Genomic DNA, 22,116 nt, shown 5'->3' with positions numbered 1-22,116 from the left:
TGCCAAAGGCCCACCTGGTCCAGTATCCTGCTCTCACAGCGGCCAACCAAATGCCTACAGGAAGCCCACAAGGAGGACCTGAGTGTTCCTAGGTTCTCCTGCACTGTAGCTCAGTGATGGAACATCTGTTTAGCATGCAGAAGGTCACAGGTACAATCCCCAGCATCTCCAGATAGGGCTGGGAATGTACCCTGTCTGAAGCTGAAGCTGATGCCAGGCAGTGTACAGGGCCGCCTTAAGCATGTCGGGCGCCCTGGCACCATGGTGCGAAGATCACTCCAGTGCCCCCGCCCTGCCCTGTTTCTTGTTGCGGCTGGTGAGCGGACGCCGTGCCCCTGGCAGCCCCGCGCCCCCAGCCTTCCCCTAGAGCTGGCCCTGGCAGTGTAGACAATATTGAGCTGGATGAGCCAGTGGTCTGACTTTGTATAAGACAGCTGTTTTTGTTCCTATCCTTCTTGGAGCAGGAATTACAAGATTCAAACCCTTCTCAGTAGGATCCCTAAAGGGTCATGCTCCATCCCATCCCTGTTACCCCCCCCCAAAAAAAAACCACAATGGATGGTTGCACAAGTTTCGGTACAAGGAGCTCTGAACTGCATCCTTGCTTTTCTTTTTGTAGCTTCAGTGTTGTGCTGGATTCTCTTCAGAACACAAAAGTGGCAAAGCCTCTGCTCAGAAAAGAAGAAGGGAAGGCCATTCCAAGCATTTTATCCATTGTACATCAGGCTACCTCCCCCCACCCCAAATGCATCTGAACTTTCAAACTATAGGCTGCCATGATGCTTCTCCCCTAAGAACATTATCCCTCTTCTCTAAAAGACATAAGTTATGCCCCACTCTTGTCTCCAGAAGTACCAGCTTGCCTTTTAAGGGCAAACAATGACAACTGTTTCTTCAACAAAACCCAAAGGGTTGGGCCAGTCCTCTCTAGCATAACAAGGAATGACTAGCAAAGCCAGATGCTCAGGATTGGCCTGGATAAGACAGGAATTCAACCTTGTTCAGCATCCAAGGAAGAGCCATCATCCTGGATGCAATATGTCCAGTATCCACTGTTGTACACTTTATCTAGGGAGATCAGAACCTCCTGTTTCACCGCAAGCAAAAAATAAACCTATATGACGCATGGGCAAAAATGGAAGATTAGGGACCAAATGCCTGGAGCTGCTGTCAGGAATCATGCAAGAAACTTGGTGCAGCTGAGGATAATATTGATGGAGTTGAACCAGGGATGGGGGAAACTTTGGTTCTCCAGATGTTTGCTCCCAGCATCCTTGAACAATGGTCATGCTGGCTGGGCTGATGAGAGTTGTTGTTGCTCAACATCTGGAGGGCTGCAGGTCCCCATCTCTGTGTCAAAGGGATGCATCACCCACACCACCTTACCAGCAGTGGGTTCTGGCCTGCCTATGATGGCTTAGAAAGGAGATAGACCCACTGTGTGGACAAGTAAAGAAAACAAAACAAAAGAAAATCTGTAGAAGGCTTTAAAACACTCGTTTATTTTTAAGCACTGGGGCCTGATTGTCCCTTTGGCTTGTTCTGCTTCGGCTACTTTTCTGAGAAGTGACTGGCCTCAGAGAGGATCTTCCCATCCTTGGTCTCGATGGTTTTGATGAGCAATGGCCTCTTCAGTGAGCTGTTGTTGGTCAAGGAAGTCTCCCCAGGTGCCATGTTGTGGGCAGGCAGCGCCATCCCCTGCAGGAGCCCAGCTGCATAAGCAATGGATGGATTTAGAAATCTGGGTCAAGAGATCAAAGAAGGGTGGCTTTAAGCAAGAGTCTCCTGATTGACTCCCCAAAGTGATTTGAAAAAGAAGGGGCAGCTAGAAACGCCATTCAAGCAAGTTAGCAGCAGGTCCCAGGAGCCAGAAGGCCAGCTGGCCATTTGCACTAAGCGAGTGATCTACATGAATTTGCAGAGAGATCCAGACCCAGACCCAGATATAGAACCAGAAATGAGACCAATATATTTTGTACTAATGAAGACTGAGCAAGGATACCATTCTGAGGAACCCAGAGGGTCTTGAGCAGAGGTGGAATTATAAGGAGAATGCAGAACCCTACAGATTATAGGAGGCACCCAATATATTACATGAAATTCTGGCTTCTTGTGGGGCATCATTCAGTATTGAGGTCAAGAGGCAGGCCAAACAAGCATAAGAAAAACTGAGGTGTTCTGGAGCCTTCTGTAATGTGTGCGTGCACAAAATCTTTTGATTACATTTAAAATATATTTCTACTGTTTTCTGTTCACCTAACACATGTAAAAGTTTAAATACCGAGACCTCAGGGAAAAAAACTAAGCTGGATCCACACCATGGCAGGCACACTTGGTGGGAAAGTGTTCCCTATCAAATGGCAAATGCCACAACACATCACTAACTATCAAGAACTGTAATCGGTATCAGACTGCCAGATACCAAATGCTAAAATCGAATGTCTTCCAGCATCCAACGGAGATATCAAATATTCAACAAATATTTGAAAAATGCAGTGATGAGTGACAACGATAGCAAAATTTGTTGTTGTTTAGTCATTTAGTCGTGTCCGACAAAATTAGGAAACCTAGAAAAGCTCAAAGGGAACCCATTTGGCAAGGATGAGGCTGCCGCTTTACCAGAAGAATCCAGAGGATGGCAGGAGAGATTGATGGAGTTACCAGCCGCCTCCTTTTTATGAGCACCCATTTTTACAACAGGCTTGGGACTATTCTAGGGAACTTCATGCACAGCTTCAATCAGAGTAGGAAATATACTCACCTAGTTTGTCTATAGCATTGAACTGCTGACTTGGAGCCTGGCCACCCATCCTGAGAGAAGGGGGGAAAGCATGTGATGGAGCAAGGGTATTTCAGTGTTTCCAGGGCCAGATCTAGAACCTGCCCCCACCCCACATTTATTTTTTTACCTCCCAACCCCCTGCTGATTTTGGTAATGGCAAACACACACACACACACACACACACACACACACACACACACACAGAGAGAGAGAGAGAGAGAGAGAGAGAGAGAGAGAACGAACGCTGGGATGAGTGGAGTGGAGCAAAGCACCTGATAGGGTTAAATATAGCACCCTCCCTGGTAATCAGTTTGTGCATCTGATGAAAGGAGGGGGGATGATGCTAATGCCCCCCCCAACTGAGCTGCACACATCATCTGAGGAACATGGATGTCTCTCTCTCTCTCTCTCTGTGTGTGTGTGTGTGTGTGTGTGCGCACACACACACATAAACACACGATAGACACAGGCTGACTGACAGAGAGGGGTGGCCACACACCCATTAGTGGCAAACAACCTCCAAAGCCATGAATGTGGTCCATGGAGTGTAGGCAATACTGAGTTAGATAGACTGTCAAGTCTGACTCCGTAGAAGGCAGCTTCCCATTTGATAGCATAGTGATGTCATGCAGGACAGCCAATCCTAGATGTCCAGGTACAGAGCGACTGATTCACCAACCTTCCACCCACCCCATCCATGCATGGCGAGTTCAACTAAAGTTAGGGTTTGATCCAACTACATCCTACTTGGAGCAGACCCACTAAAATGAATGCATCCAAGGGACTCATGTCTATCAGCTTCGATGAGTCTTCTCTTAACAGGACTAACACTTACCGGTTCTCTTCTCCTTCCAGCAGTTTCTGATAGGTGGCAATTTCTATGTCAAGGGCCAGCTTGACATTCATCAGCTCTTGGTATTCTCGCACCTTGCCAGCCATGTCATGCTTGGCCCGCCTCAGAGCCTCCTCCAGGTCTTGGATGGCGCCCTTGGCACTCTGCACAGCCTGCTCCCCTTGCTCTTCAGCCTGCGCCACGGCACTCTCCAGGTTGGCTCGCTGGGCAGGAGGAGAGAGGAGCTGTGAGATGGCTCCAACACCAGGGTGGGAAGCCACAGGGGAAGCCCACAGTAGGAAACTGGAGGCAAGGCCTGGCTCTTATTGTAGCGTAATGGGGAAGATCTTGTTTTGGGGCTGCATGGTTGCTCCAATTTGGCTGCGGCTGCTTATCCTATTTCCCCCAGCTGCCAATTTGAATAGCAAAGGAAGAGCTGAGAAAGCTTTGGCAAAAATGAGCCCTCCCCCTGTTCCTCAGTTTGGGGATACAGGGCATTTCCAGATGACCCTGTTTACCAAGCATTCATTCTGATTTGTTTGCAGGGAGGTTAGATGATGTTGCCAAAGCAGGTGTTACCCTATGCTTTTCAGTGCATTTCCCCATCACTTTTCTTTATTGCAGAAACTCTGATCTTTTGGAGAAGCAGGTATATTGCACAAGAGCTCCTAATCTGTTTAAAATTGCACAACATGACCAGCAAGTGAGTGAATCTCACCTGAATAGAGACAGTCGAAGTGTCCACAGTTCCTTCAGCTCTTTCAATATAACAAATTGCTAAGGTCACTCCCAGAAAGTTGCTATTTTGTGGGTGGGAGTCTATCCCATGATGGAAAATTCAGGTTGTGCAATTAAAGTGGATTTGGTACCTTGTGCAAGAAACCGATTAAAATGGGACTTTTTTGCACTGAGAAGTGTAGGATAAAAATTGCTTGATGTGGTGCTCTGCAAACAAATCAGAATAAATGCTCAATGAACAGCCCATGTCACATAACCTTCTCACAAACTTTATGCCCCACTCAAGACCAAATTACCCCCTTCTCACCCCCCTCCAGCTATTCCACTTCTTTATGAAGAATGAGGCTACCTGCAGAGCTAAGGTATAACCCCTCTGTGAAATGCAATCATATAATGGTTGGATGGCTCAGGAATGAGAGGTAGAGTGTGTAAGGGGATGTGAGTTCAGTCCGATTTCCCGTTAGTGCAAACTCTCAACTTTCACCAATAGTTTAGATAAGACTCGTTTTCTGCCCAGAGACAGCTCACCTGGTTCTTCAGGGCCTCAATTTCCCCATTAAGACGCTGGGCGTAGCGTGTCAGCTCAGCAATCTGCCCTCTGGCTCTCTTCAGATCCTCAAGGTTCTTCTGGGTCTGTCTTGCTATGTCATCACACTGGAAGGTAAAGAGAAGAACCAGGAGGTTTTAGTCAAACAGTCTCATCCGGGTACCAGCCAATTCTCTTTAAATAAATATGCATATTTAAATATGCATATATGTTATGCACGCCTGCATGCACACACTTCCACGTGATGGAAATGTGCTACTCACCTTGTTCTTGTACCACTGTTCAGTCTCATCACGGCTTTTGGCAGCCATGGCCTGGTACTGTTCCTTCACCTCATCAATTATATGCTTCATCTCCAACTCCCGGTTGTTGTCCATCTCCACAGTGACCATTGCATTTTGAATCTGAGGTTGCAACTCCCGAATCTCCTGGGTGTGATGAGCAGAGAGAGAGAGAGATAACTACATTGTTGATGAGTCTGGGATTAAATGTCACCCCAGATGGAGAACATAATCATGGAGCAAAGCCCAAGCCCTTCTCATGCCAAATCCCTGTCTCATCGCTTCTGAGTACTCCTTGTGAGCCATCGACCCAGAAGATGGGACAATAATCCCACCCTCTTCCCACTTACCCTTACCAAACACACCCACCACTCTTCTCCCATTTGTCACCCACCTCTTCAAAGAGCTGCTTGAGGTATTTTATTTCATTGGAGATGCTCTCCAGCTTTGACTCAACATCCACTTTCTGCACATAGATGTCATCTAGGTCCTGTCACGGGAGAGACGTAGTCAGCAGATCCCATGCCTGGGTCAGAACAGGATTCACCTGTCATGAGCCCTGCAGTGGGATTGGATTGGCACAAGTCTCTGGCTCCTGGTTCCAGTTCCTCTGCCTTGCTATGTTGTATCTTAGCTGAACCTTGGATCATGGTTTGAACCTAGGCTGATTTCCTGCTCTTCGCCTTGGTTTGTTTGGACTGCCCTTGGCTGGTGAGTGTTTTGCTAAGAGGCTTATATATCTTGGGATCTGCACCCCTTGAGGGCATCCACTGGCTATCCTTGTTGTAGGGGATAGGAGGAACTGCCTTGGAACCCTACACCCTACAAGTTCTATGTGTAGATGTTTTTTTCACCTCCGAGACCCACCTTCTTGGTAAGCACAAATTCATTTTCAAGTTGGTTACGCCGGTTGATTTCATCTTCATACCTACAAATAGAGGGAGAGGAGATGCCGTTTGATCCGGGCAAACAGGGTATTTAGGCTGAACATCTATGCCCTGTTTTCCAACCCCCTTGCCCTCCAGGCTTCCTTTCCTTTCTCCACAGCACCCATAGCTCCTCTTCCAGGTATCTGCTAGCCACTTCCTGCCTTGCTAGGCATGTAAGATCTCAATTTGAAATGCATCTCATTTGCACCCCCAAACCCACCTGCTTTTCAGTTCATCCAGATAGGCCTGCATGTGGTCCAGCTCATTCTGCAGCTTCACCCTGTCCTGTTTCAGTGCATCAATTTGCTGCTTGAGGGGCTGGCTGTGGGCTGTCATGATGCGCCCCACATTGGATTTGTATTGGTCTTTACCCTTCAAGAGCCTCAGCTGTGTTTCCAGCACTTTGTTCTGTTGCTCTAACTTTCGCACCTGGGGTGGGTGGGTGGATAGATAAATAAATAATAAATTGAAATGGGCACTGGGGCAGGGAACCCTGAGCAGCTTTGTTCAGGGTCCAGAAACCAAGCACACCTTTCAGTGGTTACTCAGGCAATGCTTCTGTTTGGACATTTGTGACTGGTTTCTAAAAACCCCACTATGTGCTCTGGGTTTAATTCATTCCGATGAGATGACCATTCAGAAATACAGTGCACCATCACCATCATAATAATTAATAATTTTATTATTAATAATTAATAATTTATTATTTATACCCCACCCATCTGGCCAGGTTTCCCCAGGCACTCTGGGTGGCTTCCAACAAAATATTAAAAATACAATCAAACATCAGACATTCAAAACCTCTCTAAACAGGACTGCTTTGATGTCTTCTAAAAGCCAGATAGTTGTTTATTTCCTTGACATCTGATGGGAGGGCATTCCATAGGGCAGGCAATTCAGAAGGAAATCTAATGACTACTTACTTTCATTCATTGCATTACATCCTGCCTGAAATCCTTGCTTTTTTTAAAAAAAAAAAATTCCACTGAAACAAACTAACTCACATGCAAATCGTTTACAGGACTGAGAAATGGTAGGTTTTCTGTGTGATGCCCCAACCCTCCATTGCCTTCATTTCTTCAACTCCTTTCAAAACAGGCCAGAAAGGATGTGTTGCCACACTAGTCAGTCTCATTTTAGTGTTGGGCTGTGTACATGGCCACACCATTGTTTTTCTCCATTTGGATCAAAGCTGGTTTGGGGCAGGGGAGGCATCAAAACACAGTATTTACTAAGGAACAACAGGATAGATATGGATTGTGGCTAATGATGTGTGTATATCACTTCCCAAAACAGTGGTGAGAGCACCCCATGGAGACTAAACAGGAGTGGTATGGAGTTTCTCCTGTTCACTCCTTTAGGCTGCCATGCTTAGGTTTGCTGTTACTTCTCTCTTCTGCATGAGTGGTACAATTTTGGTGACATAAGTAGCGGCACTCATGCCTGAACATAGGAAATAGAAAGAGACCAATGCCTTCAGTCTTCTAATTCAAAATGTTTCAGTACTACGTGATCTGTTCCTGCATGTGCCCTCCCCTTTGTCGTCTCCCCTTCTTTTTGGGGAAAGATTTAGAGACATGAGGTAGGGGCAAAATCACTGTGCCACCCACTCCTCTAAATCAGGATTCTGTATTAGAAGGAGTGTGGAGTAAGCTACCGGTAGCTCTACAAATTGAAGCAGTGGTGGTTCTTTAGTGAAACATTTCAGGAAAAACAAGAATTGGCATTTGGCACATCTGTCCACCAGGGTGCGCAATTCCTCTTTATTTCATTGTTATATTACGCATTACATTAGAAGTAGGATTGGAGCCTTCATTTAACTGTGTTCCAACACATATAGTTTTAGTAAAATAAGCTATCCATTGAGCCATAATTTAGGACTCCAAACGCCTATCCAAAGAGCTCACTTTTTCAGGAACCATGCTTAGGGATATTTCAGAAGCAGCTTTAGGAGGCTGCTTTGTGCCTTCAAAATGTCTGCATTGAATTGCATGGTGGATTTTGTGTGAATCCATGTCATGCAATGAGCCCTCACTTATTTCAGACTGCTGAATGCAATAAATGGCTACTGTCTCTCAGCACAAGTGAACTGTTCACGTAGGATGTTCACTGGCTAAGGAGAATACAGACGGGCCTCCTGCATCTTTAATAGCTGGGAAGGTTGGCAAGAATAGCTTGCTATGTAGGAGGCATAAATTTTGTCTCCTACACAATGCAGCATTTGCATCTTTGACTGCTCTGTAGGATTTTTGAGACATATACAGCATCCCTCACAGGTGTGGTGATCCTCCTAATAACAGCTGTGTACACACTGCATGTCCAAAGCACATTACTTCCCCCAAATAATGTACAGTACTGTAGTTTACTTCTCACAGAGCTACAATTACCTGCACCCTTGGCAAACTACAGTTCCCAGTAGTATGGGGAAGAAGCTGTGTGCTTTCACTGTATTGTATATATGCAGCTACCTAAAACAAATTTGTGCCTATGGACAGTGTGCCTGTTAGAAACTGGAAGTTTCTGGACTGCAAAATTCATTAACGTTATTTAAGCAGTGTGTCCTAGAGCTGGTTTATAGTTTCAAAATAAATAGTTTTTAAAGACAGTCTTTTATTAGATTGAAAAGAAACCCCTCACCTAGCGTGCACACATGCACACAACAGACTAACGTACAATTGAGGCTGAAATTCTGTATCTGAAAATGAGTCCCATTGAATTAATTGTGACTTCTGTGTAGACACTTACTGAATCACTAAAGTACAGAACATTTTTGTGGGGAGATCCATATTAGATTAAAATAATCAATTTATAGTGAGTGTGTATATGAAATAAATACTTTTGTACAATTACCTGTAGCTCACACCTTGGAAAGCTTTAGTAAATTGACTATCAGTTTTGAGATCCACATTCCTTTTAGAACCTGCACATCCACATTCTACAATTCACAATTACATCAGATCTCGTTTTACTTCCTGGTCCCAGAATAAAGAGCTCAATCTTTTATTTTATTTTAAGCAAACAACTTAAGTTTCAACTACTCAATTTACAGGAAGATTGAACAACATGGATGACTACGGCAGACCAACATGGCTACCTACCTGTAAGATGAACACACACACACACACACACACACACACACACACACACACACACACTCCTCCTTAGTTTGGGGAAATTGGGATGTTGGAAAAACCCTTTGTTAGTGATATGAGCATCATATTTGTCTGGTGGTGTGATATGTAGCACAGTTTCCCCAAACACCCTTTCAGTATATATTCATTGAAGGATGAAAAATTCTTCTACCACCCCCTTACCAGTCTTTGTCCATCTTTATTGTGGCAGTCATGTGAACATGTGTTAGTTCAGTGTTCTAGGCTTGGGTATACATATAACTCTCCATTCCCTATATATAAATGGAGTGTAATACTTTCCATGAAAGTCCAATTCCTGGAATCGCCAATTTATAATCTTGGAAAGAGGCCTTGAAGAGTCTGCTAGTCAAATAATGCAGTATTTGACTCACAGCCCAAGTAGATCATGTTCTGGAGATCTGTGATCATATCTCCCATCTCTTTAAAGCTTTTAAAAACTAGCTCTGCGGAGTAGCCCTATCAGCATTACACTGGAATCACAGTTCAGGGAGACCGGAGTTTTAACCGCTTACCCTGAAACATCTGCAGTGCAATCTTGTACACATCTACTCAGAAATAACACTGTTCCCAATGGAGCTTATTTTCAGGTACAAGACTGCAGCTTCAGCCAATATAAAGCCTTGTCTTGCCAAAGCTATTACTTGCCCCATTAGGGAAAATAGGTACTGTACTCCTATCAAGCATCTCCTTTGCATCCTCAGACTTGCACCATCTTTAGTGGTTTCTAGAAGGAAGCACCTATGAAACCGATTTATTACGTTTTGTGTTGTTGGTTTTTCTGCTCTTTTGGATCTGTGCTTTTTGTTGTGCCGAGATTAAATAAATGCACTGGGGATGAGCGTGAAAGACACTTTTTTTGTGTGTGTTCCAAACTTTACCTAGTGGAAGTGCCACAAGTAATTGTCAGTGCTGGGTTAACACCTATTGAAACTGTGCCTGCCTGGCAGAGGTTTGGGCTCTGCGTAGTGATAACAAGGATAGATGTTAAAAACAGGGTCCTATAACTTCAAACACATGAATACAAGTTGACATGAACTTCCATAAATGCTTCCTTCTCCAAATGTTCCACTCTGAAACAGCATTGCCTGCGCAAAGGGGCAAATCTCTCCGAGTGGTAGTAAATTTAGTTTGACTCGGCCCATCAGTTTCAATGGGTCTACTCTACACTAACTTGGGCATGTTCATTTCAATGGGCACCAGCAACACCCCTCCCCCCCTCTACCCCAGAGCAACGTCCTGCCCCACGCGCGCATCCTGGTTGCACCTTGTCGATGAAGGAGGCGAACTGATTGTTGAGCCCTTTGATCTGCTCCTTCTCCTCCGTCCGGATCTGGTGCAGTTTAGGGTCGATCTCCAAAGTGGGCAGCGAGGAGAGAAGGAAAGCAGGAGAAGCGGACAGGGGAGAGCCGGGGAAGGCGCTGGAGGTGGATCCTAGTCGGAAGAGCCCCGGCTGGAAGCTCCCCGGGCTGGCCCGGTACAAAGATCCCCGGTTGGAGAGGGAGCCGTGGGAGCGGCTGCTAAAGCTCAGGCTCCCCGGGCGAGGGTAACTGGTGCTCATGGTGCGCGGACTGCAGCGCTGGCTCTCCAAGGACAAGAGCAAGAAGAATACAGGTGTCCGGTACCTGGGCCCAGCTTAATAGCGAGGGAGATGCAGAAGGCCCCGCCCCTTGCACACCTGGGCACTTTATTGGCATATCAGCGCCCCCCCTTCCAGGGCTTCACGTAACGTGGAGCGCGAAGGCATATTTGCACATCAATTTGCGCTATCGAGTTACACCCTGATTAGCATAGCCGCGTCCCTATCTCCTCGCTCGACCAATCGCATGACACCGCTAAAGCCAGCTCAGTGTTCTGTGTAGACCACCTACGGGTGCGTTCCCCTTGTTTTGCATAGCTCCGCCCCTTTGGTCCTTCTTATTTGCTTTTAAAACGCGAGATTATTACGGCGGTCCAAGGCGAGCGCCTGAAAGGCTGGCCAAAGTTTGTGAGAAAGCAACCTCCCCCCCCCCAAAAAAAATCCCTCGTGCAAACATAGGAGGCTTATGCAAACGGTTTCTCTTCCACCAATGTGGAAGCTAAGCTCTCTCCCATTGGCTGGCCGCTACCTGGACATGCAAATGAGCATCCTGGGGGATATAACGGGCCCGTGCGGGCGCCCAGCGCGCCAGGTGGCGCGATGTCGTTCTCCTATTCTCGTCCGCGCAGCGGCTCCCTGTCCGCGGCCTCGGGGCGCTTCTATCCGGCTTCTTCCGCGGGCTCCGTGCGCGGCAGCTCCAGCGGTTCCGACTCCTGGTTCTCATTGTCCCGGCTGCACGCGGCGCTCCCGGCGGCGCGGGCCAGCGCGGACGTGGTTCCCGTCTGGCTGGGCCCGGGCCGGCAGCAGGAGGCGCTGCAGGGCTTGAACGAGCGCCTGGCCGGCTACCTGCAGCGGGTGCGCGGGCTGGAGTTGGCCAACCGAGCCCTGGAGGAGGAGATCGCCGCCATCCGAGCGCGCAAGGCCGGCGCGATCGGCCAGAAAGACTGGGAAGCCTGCGAAAGACCCCTGGCCGAGCTGCGCAAGCAGGTGAGGGGCGCGGCTGAAAGGGACGGGGTGAAACACCTGGCAGGTGGGAAAGGGATGCGAGCGGAGGGGACGCAAAGCGCTGGTGGGCATGGCTAGAGAGGATAGTAGAGCGCCTTTCAGGTGATTCTCCGCAGATCATTCCAACACTTCAAGGACCCCAACACAGCTACGCCCACTGAGGCCACGGTTCGTTCCACGCACGCTTTCTTCCCCACTATGTTCAATGGGATTCGCTGGAAAGCGTGCCTGCGCATAAGCATTCCCAGCGTTTTGCTGCCCGAGTGTTTGTATTGCAGGTAAATCCAGGCGATTCAGGCAAATGAGCAAGAGCCAGGGCGAGTGCAAAAGATAAAATCATGGGTGGAAAGGTCAGAAATTGGGCGAGTAGAATCAGTGGGCAAGGGGACACATTGACTTAATACAGATTGGAAGGAAAGAGAGAATGGCGGAAAGCAGAACTGGAGGAGAACTGGTGTAAAGGAGCCAGGCTCAGCCTTAAAGCCATTTGCGATATGGATATAATATTATTTTCCTATATTCCAGTGTTTTAAAAGTGCCACAGGATGTACAGAGCACTTTGTGTACATGGTATTGCCACAATCCATATGAACACCAATGAAAAGGATATGTAATTGCTAAATACTAAATTGGAGGAGATGCACTTTGGATTCTAGAATAAATTTTGATGTGTGTGCATGTGTAAATGTTTTTCCAGCTTTTCCAGAAAGCAACCAAGCCCCCTCTCTACACCCATATAACTTTTAAATCCTGTTTTCTCTTGACAGTTTAGCAACAGTCTGGTTAAAAATACAAGCTTATTCCCCCCCCCAATTTATGGAAATAAAACCCCTTCTTGATAGACTTTCTTTTCTTCATTGTACGGGATGCTTGCATGTCCAAACAAAGGAGAATCTAGACACTTCCAAAATGTGGGGATGTAATAACTTCCTTGGAAAAATTACCTAATCCTCCCCTTTCTAACACCTGCCTCCCCCCCCCAAAAAAATAAAGCACAGCTGTAATGTATTGGTCTCATAGTGAGGCATACAACTCCAATTGTTTGCCTGTTGTAAGCTCATATTTGAAAAGCTGTGAGTAGCTGGAAATCTGGAGCCTTGGTTTGGTAGGTGTAGTTTTCTTTTCAGGCTAATATCCTTGGATGACCTGTTTGACTACCTGGTGGAATCTATATTTCTGCCCAACTGGTTTTCAGCATGTTCTTATAACACCAGGGTTGAAGGTGCTGAGATGTGCAGCATCTCACCTAGTAGATTCATTCATAGGAAATTTCCCAGAGCTGAGCACTAGCTAGCAGCTCATCAGCTTTTTATAGCTGGTCCCAAGGGTTAGTCCACCCATAATGCACTAGAGTGGCTCAAAATGAAGGGTAGCTTATGTGTTGAGTTATGATGTTCTTATCCCACTGTTCTGACATTGACTCTCAAAGTGGTTCACATCAGTTTAAAAGAAAAAGAAGGAAGGGCTCTCCTGGAACACAATGTTTGACAGGGAATCACATGAAACGTGATGCAGCTAGGATACACCCAGCCTGTAGAGAAAAAACAACAACACATCTTATTGATGTAGTAGTATATGATAGAACAGGAACACTGAATTGAAGATTCAGTCATTCAGATTTTCATTACCAACAAGTTACACATCACAATGGAGTCTCATAAATGGCCCACTCTGCACAGAGCAAACATTGCAGCCATCAGTTCCTAGATTTTATTTTGTATAACCAAATGCAATGGTTCAAAGAACATGTCTGCCATGCACGTGAAAACAAATGTGTTCATTTGCTTTGCAAATGCATTTGATTATTCAAGCTGCAACCCCCTGTCAGCTTCTAAGGTTCAGCTGATTTTCAACAGGAGCTGAGAATATGGGATTGATGCAAACCTATTTGAACACGGTGGGATTTTTGCATAGGATTGTGTTGTACATGCATTACTGATATACAACTGCTCCTTCCCATGTCAGGTGGAAGACCTCAATTTGGACAATGTTAAGCTGCTTCTGCAAATCGATAATGCCAGGTTGGCAGCTGATGACTTCAAGCATAAGTAAGTTGTTTTGTTTACAAACCTTTACAAAAACTGTACCATAAAAGCAGGCATGGGGAAAAAGTGTATAATTCTACTACAGACACCTACCTAAATGTGAGGAGAAATCATAATGAAGTCTCTTGGGGTGTTTGCGTGTTGAATTAACCATTCCATATGCCAAAGAAGATTCAAAAATGTTGCTTTCTCACAGGTTCAAAGTGAAACATTCTCACTTTCTAATCAATTAATTTAACACTCTTCAGTGTTAACTGGCTATCACACTTTTAGCGTATGTTACTTTTTGTGGAGGAATTTTACTAGCTCAGTTCTTGAGGTTCTACATTGAAATTAGTATTTGACACACAACTACAAATTTGTTAATGTTTCTAGTCCTTATGATTGCATTGCCTGTAAAAGATACCTGGGCCATGAGGATAGAATCTCTGTTCTGACATGGCTAATTGTCTGTTCCTTGGGACCTCTATTCATGACCTCCAACCCTAACATCCTTCCTGCACCTTATTGACTCATCTCTTTCTTCAGCTATGCTGCACCTCACAATAAATTCTGTAAATTCGATTATATGTGGCTTGGAGACACCATGTTCATTCCCTGGCATCTCCAGGGAGGGCTAGGAATGTCTCCTGCCTGAAACCCCAGGAAGTTGCTGACAGTCAGTGTAGACCAGGCATCCCCAAACTGTGGCCCTCCAGATATTTTGGCCTACAACTCCCATGATCCCTAGCTAACAGGACCAGTGGTCGGGGAAGATGGGAATTGTAGTCCAAAACATCTGGAGGGCTGAAGTTTGGGGATGCCTGGTGTAGACCGTATTGAGCTAGATGGACCAGTGGTCTGACTCAGTATGGCAGTTTCCTATGTCCCTATCTGCTGTTTTCATAATAGGAGGGGAGTGGTGTTTGTTGGATTATTGTTCCTTGTCAGTTTGTAAATTGATTGATTGGTGTTTTTATTCTTTGTGTGTGATTGGCTTTTATCACGTGAACTGCTTTGAGACTTCATAGCTGAATGATGGGATAGAAATTTAACATTTGTTTTAAAACATACACATATAAGCCATATGACTATGTGAACCTGTGAGCCCTCTCCCTCTCCGTCTCCCTCTCCCTCTCCCTCTCTCTGAAAGTGGCAGTCAAGAAAGGTTTGGAAAGCTGCTGCTAAATTTTTAAGAGATACATTTATCTAATCCTACACTCAGACCAGAGCCAGAAGAGACAACAGAGGACCAGCTACATCCCAATTGCCATGAAAATAGATTAAAATACTAATATCAATATTTAAATCATGTTAACCCTCACCCCCAAATGTGGAGGTGGTCTGGGAAAATATCTGAGCATGATTTGCACCCGGGTCTAAAAGGTCAAGTGGAAGTCTGTTCCATTACTTGCACTTGGTTTCAGCCTTGCAACTTGTTTGTTCCTTTGTTTCCTCCTTCCAGACTGGATGCAGAGCAGGCTATGTGTGACAGTGTGCAAAAGGACACGCATGGGTTGCGCAAAATGATCGATGACACCAACTATTCCCGCTTGAAGTTGGAAGGGGACCTGGAGTCCCTCAGAGAGGAGCTGGCTCACTTGCGCAAAAGCCACCATGAGGTAACAGTATGGCGAGGGTTGCATCTGAACCCAGCTGTGTGTCCATCCCCAGGTATTCAACACACAGCTCTGAGAGGATTGGGGTATTTTCCATGGAGTCAGTATGTGTGTCCATAGTAAATACACACTTGCCCTTAACCTTTTAGCCAATAACGGCATTCACACACACCAGAGGAATAAAGAAAGCTTACATGGAATGAAAGATGCTACTTCAGGCTACAGCTATGCAGGCAACAAGCCCTACGGTTCATGCACACCTTAATTATGAGGGTAAAATAAAGGCCCTACGTAAACATGGAGAGTGAGTACATCTGATCTGGTCATAAGTGGAGCACAGGTCAGGGAGAGAGAACTGTATCTTTCGTGAGAGTTAAGATCTTCCCTTCAGAATCCTATGCCAGCAAGCCAATAACATCTCTCACCCAAGCCGTGATTAAGCAAAACACACTGATGATCCTTGAGACTGTAGAGCAAAAAGGAGGGCCTGATGTGTGAGCTACCTGACCACTGAAAATCTGGGGTTCAAATGCTATTTTGAGCCAACTGAACTAAGTGAGTGAATAATCTGACAACTAAACCCTTTGAAGCATTGCTTATTTCCTGCAGGTTTGCCATTGTGTTCTAAGTTGGAAACTGAGTGGTCTAGTCATAGCATTAGTTCCTTCTTATGGGAGGGTGATGATTAAACTTTTCTGGAAACTAGAGACCAGTATGCTGATCTTTACAGTAAAACTGTCTGCTACCCCTCTTAGGTCATGTCTAAGGTAGGAGCTGGTACCAGAGTTGTGCATAGTTTGTTGAGGGGTATATATTATATTAAAGCTATGACAGCTGCACTGATGCCATGATCTGCAGTAACAGACCATGTAAAAAGTCCAGACTAGCATCCATTGTTGCAACAGATACAGCTGAGAGATATCTCACGCTGCAAACACAATGTTGTTGTTGTTGTTGTTTGTTTGTTAGTATACCACCCTTTATCCATCAATCTCAGGGCTGTTCACAACATAAAATTCCAATATAAAAAGTGCATAATACATAATAAAAATAAGAACAATAAGTAAGGTCTCTAGATCCTGTGGAATCATGTTCTGAGAAAAATGTGTGGGGACACCTGGCAGTGAAGTACAGGTCCGCGGAGTACTTAAACTGAAAATACTCAAACCGAGGCATATTTAAACCGAGGTATGACTGTACTTATGATTTAAACTCTTAAAATAGAAGGGAGATGAAACAGTAGTAAACAATAGGAAAGTACAGTATACATATATTTCAGGCTTCTCTGTGGAGATGAATGCTTCCCCCCCCAACGGCCATATTAACCTCTGCCCCCTAACAGGCTTTCTCCCTTTCTCCATGGTCTCCAGGAAGTAGAGGCTCTCAATGCTCTGATCGCCAAATCTGACATAACAGTGCAGGTGGATAATCCACAGAAACATGACCTGAGCCAGACCATCGCTGAAATCCGCAACCAGTATGAGAAAATGGCTGAGCAGAGCCGTTCCGAGGCTGAGGACTTGTACAAAACCAAGGTGAGGAGGGAGCTAGGGAAGGGGAAGAGCAGGGACGGGACAGAAAATTGGTTGAGTTCACATTTAAAGGCAAATCTACCTAATTCACTTTCCCCCCCAAAACAATACACAAACTTGAAACCCAGCCACTGTTCAGAATTCACACTTCTTTGAATTTTGCAATGCAATTCTCCAACCAAGCAGTGTGTACAGGAATACATATACAGTGGAACCTTGGTTTTCGAGCATATTGGAAGCTGAACAATTTGGAACCCGAATGCCGAAAACCTGGAAGTGAATGCTTCCGTTTTTGAACGCGCCTCGGAAGTCGAATGGCTTCTGAGGCGCATTTCTCCATTTTTGCAATGGAATTTGCCGATCGCCCATTGCGCCTTGGTTGTCAAATGGTCTATGTTCAAATGGATTATGTTCGAAAACCAAGGTTCCACTGTACTAAGGTAAAGTATGCATTCAGTGGCAGGTAGCGGTGGAAAGAATGTACCGAAAATCATTGTATTGGGGGAGGCTGCTTTGGAAAAAATAAGTATATTAGGCGAATTTGCCTGCAAACGTGTGTATTAGGAGAAACTCACTAAAATGCTGATTTTTTTCATGAGGACCTTTACAAAACAATAATCACAAAATGGCATGGAAATGTGGAGAACTGATGATTGGAAAATCAACAAGATTGTTTCATCCCTAGGAGGGAGCATGGCTCTCTGCACCCTCTAACTTCCCTTTGCCATTATTGTTCACCCTTGCAGTTTGACTCCATGTCTCAAGAAGCAGATGTGAATGCCCAGGCGCTGGAAGAAGCCAAAAGTGAGTTGACAGAGCTTCGTCGGCAGCTCCAGGGAATAGAGATTGAACGCCAGACTCTGCAGAAAACGGTAAGAAGAGGGGTGCCCTCTTTCCTTCCCAATTCCCAGTATAGGCCATAAGAGGCTCTCCTGAGCAGTGAATAACTTTTTCCTCCTGTAAAAATTAATAGCACGATGCAAATTATAAGCATGATGTGATGTAGCAGCAACAGGCAGTGAAGAAGTACCACTACTTATTTTATAGCAGGAGTGTCATCTCCTGGCGTGCTGTTTGTCAATCATCTGCGTATCAACATTATTCATTTATTACTACAGTTCTATCCCACCTTCCTTGCAAAGAGCTCAACCTAGCACAGCTAAGGGTTGAACTTAGAATTAAAGGAACTTTATTATGACCAATCAACTTGGAGTGAAGAGTGAAGTGAGAAAGATTGCTTTGACCAATGCCTTATCAAGCACCCAGAGCTGGCTTGAGATCTGTTGCTGCTAAAGAGAAAGGTTGTGATGACCCCACTCACCCCCATTCTGTGTATAGAAGCTGACCTGACTTCAACACTAGCAATGGCTCATGGCCCTTCACATCAGAGGGCAGCCAGCTAGCTAAGGGGTGCTGGACCAGTGATGCACTGCACACAGTTCTGTCCTCCATATCCATTTTCTGGGACAGCTACTGCACCCTATGCAATAGTTGAGTCAGCCCAGGTTTCTCACACCTGCGGTGCTGGGCTCCAGGAGTGACAGATGATACTGTAAGAAGCAACACACACTTTTGCTCCTTGCTCCAGCTGTGGGTGAATGAAGTGTTTATGCAAGGATGCAGCTTTTCTTACTTCCGCTTCACAAGCAGCACCAGCTCTACCTCCCCAAGCTGCAAAAATATTACAGACTGGGCCTATTAAATGCCATTCATTTTGGCACAGATGTCTATTTTAATATGATTTAAAATTTAAAGGTGTGGCAATGGCTGAAAGCTGCACAAGCACTGGGTGGAATCCCAAGAGAGACTTAAATTCACCCAAGAGACTTTTGTTAGCTCCATAGAACATATTGAATCCCCCACCTGAATAGTTTATTTCTTCCTCCATGAATAAAGCAACCTACTCTTAAAGCTCTGCTCAGCTTCAGAAGCTGTTTTTTGTGAGTCAACACAGAGGGTACTACTGTTGAAAGAACAAATCTAAAACTCATTAAGCTAAGAGAGCTGCTCTTACAGAATTTGTGGGGTCCTGGCCAATATTCACTCATTTTTGTTGTTGCTGATTCTGTATAAAAGTTAGGGTATCAAATTTTGTTCACTGCACAAGCCCAAACCATTTTGTGATGCAGATAGACACACTGGAGAACACCTTGAAGAACACAGGAGAGCACTATCAAAATGAAATGACCAATCTCAACCATATCATCGCCAAGCTGCAAGATGAGCTGGCAGCCTGCCGCGCTGACTTGGAGAGGCAGGCCCGAGACTATGAGGCCCTGCTAGACCTCAAGACCAAGCTAGAGAATGAGATTGAACACTATCGTAGCTTGATCGAGGGGGCAACAGACAGGTAATGAAGGGTTATGCCCCTGACTTCCTTCCTTGTACTTCTTGGGCATATGCCTGTTGAATGTCCCTGGAGTTCTTTCACCAGGCTCACTTTCCCTTCCCCAGCCTACATTTGACAGGAAGCTGCAGCCAATCCTGGCTCCCTGGTTGGTTTTTCCTGTATGATCCATGCTACCAAGTTTGATTCACAATATGACATTGGTAGGGGGGCATGTTTTCAGAAATCTACATCTGCTAGTTTGCCAGCCACTCCATCTAGTCAAAATTCTGTGTGATGTATCTATCCATAGGACATAATTTTTCTAGTGCTTCATGTATCTGAAAATATTTAACTTGTTTCCTAATAAAAATATACCAGGAGCTACCTTCACATTCAGGGACGCGGGTGGCGCTGTGGGTTAAACCACAGAGCCTAGGGCTTGCCCATCAGAAGGTCGGTGGTTCGAATCCCCATGACGATGTGAGCACCCATTGCTCAGTCCCAGCTCCTGCCAACCTAGCAGTTCGAAAGCACCTCAAAGTGCAAAGTGTGGGAAGATAAACGGTGTTTCTGTGTGCTGCTCTGGTTTGCCAGAAGCGGCTTTGTCATGCTGGCCACATGACCTGGAAGCTGTACGCCGGCTCCCTCAGCCAATAATGCGTGATGAACGCCACAACCCCAGAGTCGGTCACGAGTGGACCTAATGGTCAGGGGTCCCTTTAGCTTTACATCCTAATTAAGTCTGAACCCTCGCAACCTTCAGTTATATAGCTAGAGCTGCAACCAGTACATGAATGACTTGGCTGCCTCTGAGCTGACTGCCCTGTGGGACAGAGGAGGCAACTCAGTTTCTGCTTTTTCATGAAGGGGGGAGACCATTAGCCAAGACAAGTGGTTTTCAGGTACAGAATGGGAAGGCACTTGCATCTTTCAGAACAGCAAAAAGGGGGAAACCCACTGGTGCTGTTTCTCTTATCATTGTAGCCGTGTGTTGTGACAAGGTGTCTGCTAGTGAAATTTTCTCTCTAAAACCATTACTAAAGCTGCAGGAGCCCTCATGGCATCTGATGCTGGCAGCCCCGTTTTTGTCAAGCTACGAGTGATAGAAAGGTTGCTAACAATCATTTAAGTCCCTTGAGTAACCCCACTGACTTTGGAGGAAACAAGGCAGCGGATGGGAAACATGGCTGTAGAAGCTAATGCAATGCGTTCGGTGGCACAGGTGTGTAAGCAAATCTGTAGCAGGAAGCCCTCACGGTAAGCAAATTGTCCCAGGATGAAGCAAACAAACGGCTGCCATGTTTTGTATTTTCAGAGGGGAGTTGCAGAACTCAGGCAAAGCAGGTAAGTTCTCCTCTGTGATGTAGCAGTAGAGACATTACTTAGCACAGTGCTGCCTGCTTCTGCATGTCTGTGTCTGCCTGAAACCTGCTTGTTGATCCCCTGACCTCACAATTCAAACCCTCTCCCAGGCTTTGTTGTTTACTTTTCTACCAGACAGGACTCTTTTGGCCGTGGCTTGGTGTGAAGAATGCTAAACTGAGTAAATTGTTCAACATGTACAGGGGCTCTAAGCACATGCTGTATCAAGCCAGTTGGCTGTACTCAAGTATCTTTAGGAAGTCAGTTTTATGCATTGGATGCATACATAAAAAGCTTGAACTCATATTTACCAGTGAACTCATATTTACCCTGGGGACCAGCCCTGTTTCTCATTGACAAGCAGCAGTTGCAGTCTCAGTTGAAAGCTGCACAGGTGTCCTCAAGGTGGAGGTTGCATTTGGCAGCGTCAAAAGGCAGTCTTCAGGCTTTTTTCTTTTTTTAAAAAAGCAAGATTTTGATCTCTGATCTAATCTCCCGTGTCCATCCTAGGCTTCCCACTCTAACCAGTTACTTTTTATTCCTCTTTTACAGACACCAGGAGACAGACCATTAAGAAGGTAGTGGTCACCACACAAGAAATTGTGGATGGGCGAGTGGTAACTCAGAGATCCGAGGAGGTGATTCAGTAGGCTTGTCCAGTGTGTGGTTTGCTAAGCCATGTATCAAGTTGCTTTTACTGCTGAATAAAAGAAGCAATGTTTACCGTAGCAACTCTGGACATCTTGTCATGACATTTGCTTGCACAGCTTACTGTGATTAGTCAAAATCTATATTAAAAGACAACCTGGAATACAGAGGTTGGACCCTGCATAAACCACATAGCATTAGAGTGTTCAAGAGCTGTTGTCCCCCATCTACTAGGCTAGAGCCCCATATAGCAGCAATGAAGAACAGGCAAGTGCACATTTACTAATTCCTGAAAAGCTGAAAGCAGAAGGGATTTTATACTTCTTTTCAGAGGACTGTTGCTTCCTCGCCACATCAGAAGCACCAGCAGTGAGGGTCTATGCCATCAGAACTGTCAAACACTATGGTAGACTTTCTCATCTAAACAAAATAAAAATAAAATTCTTCCAGTAGCACCTTAGAGACCAACTAAGTTACTGTTCTTCTGCTACTGGAAGAATTTTTTATTTTGTTTCTCATCTAATTCATTGCTGATTTTAACTACTTAAACTCAGCAACACAGGCTTCCTACATGACCTACTAGAGTCCGCAAATCACATTTCACACTCCACCTCTCATGAGAATACAGCCCTAGCGGTGTATCAGCAGAGTTTTCCATTAGGAGTATTGACAGACCTGTATTTGCTAAATTGGGGAGTGAAATCAGCACTTGACCCTTCCCATACCCAGCAATTATCCTGATCCTAGGAAGAGGAAAAAT

The 22,116-nt window shown here is 45.5% G+C and overlaps 2 protein-coding genes across 4 annotated transcripts; one reads left to right on the top strand and one right to left on the bottom strand.

Moving 5' to 3' along the window:
• Positions 1-1,478: 1,478 nt before the first annotated feature.
• LOC118091445 (keratin, type II cytoskeletal 8-like) lies at positions 1,479-11,278 on the bottom strand. Of its 2 annotated transcripts, none has more exons than XM_060278334.2 (9): positions 10,526-11,278; positions 6,330-6,538; positions 6,048-6,108; positions 5,575-5,670; positions 5,163-5,327; positions 4,881-5,006; positions 3,618-3,838; positions 2,762-2,811; positions 1,479-1,712 (listed from the first exon to the last, which is right to left on the bottom strand). In XM_060278334.2, the coding sequence occupies exons 1-9, from the start codon at positions 10,817-10,819 to the stop codon at positions 1,552-1,554; spliced, it is 1,383 nt and encodes a 460-aa protein (XP_060134317.2). In that variant the 5' UTR covers positions 10,820-11,278; the 3' UTR covers positions 1,479-1,551. The 2 variants fall into 2 exon arrangements, with proteins under 2 accessions (XP_060134317.2, XP_060134325.2); XM_060278342.2 differs by having other exon boundaries at positions 1,479-1,741; positions 10,526-11,153.
• A 159-nt stretch (positions 11,279-11,437) lies between these two features.
• On the top strand, positions 11,438-21,436 carry LOC118091209 (keratin, type I cytoskeletal 18-B). 2 transcript variants are annotated; one of them, XM_035127922.3, is made up of 8 exons: positions 11,438-11,824; positions 13,808-13,890; positions 15,332-15,488; positions 16,856-17,020; positions 17,764-17,889; positions 19,147-19,367; positions 20,662-20,690; positions 21,261-21,436. In XM_035127922.3, the coding sequence occupies exons 1-8, from the start codon at positions 11,438-11,440 to the stop codon at positions 21,356-21,358; spliced, it is 1,266 nt and encodes a 421-aa protein (XP_034983813.1). In that variant the 3' UTR covers positions 21,359-21,436. The 2 variants fall into 2 exon arrangements, with proteins under 2 accessions (XP_034983813.1, XP_060134337.1); XM_060278354.2 differs by lacking the exon at positions 20,662-20,690.
• The last annotated feature ends 680 nt before the right edge of the window (positions 21,437-22,116 follow it).

Source organism: Zootoca vivipara, chromosome 1, assembly GCF_965207765.1.
Source record: "Zootoca vivipara chromosome 1, rZooViv2.hap1.1, whole genome shotgun sequence".
NCBI lineage: Eukaryota > Metazoa > Chordata > Lepidosauria > Squamata > Lacertidae > Zootoca > Zootoca vivipara.
This window is presented reverse-complemented; position numbering and strand designations above follow the sequence as displayed.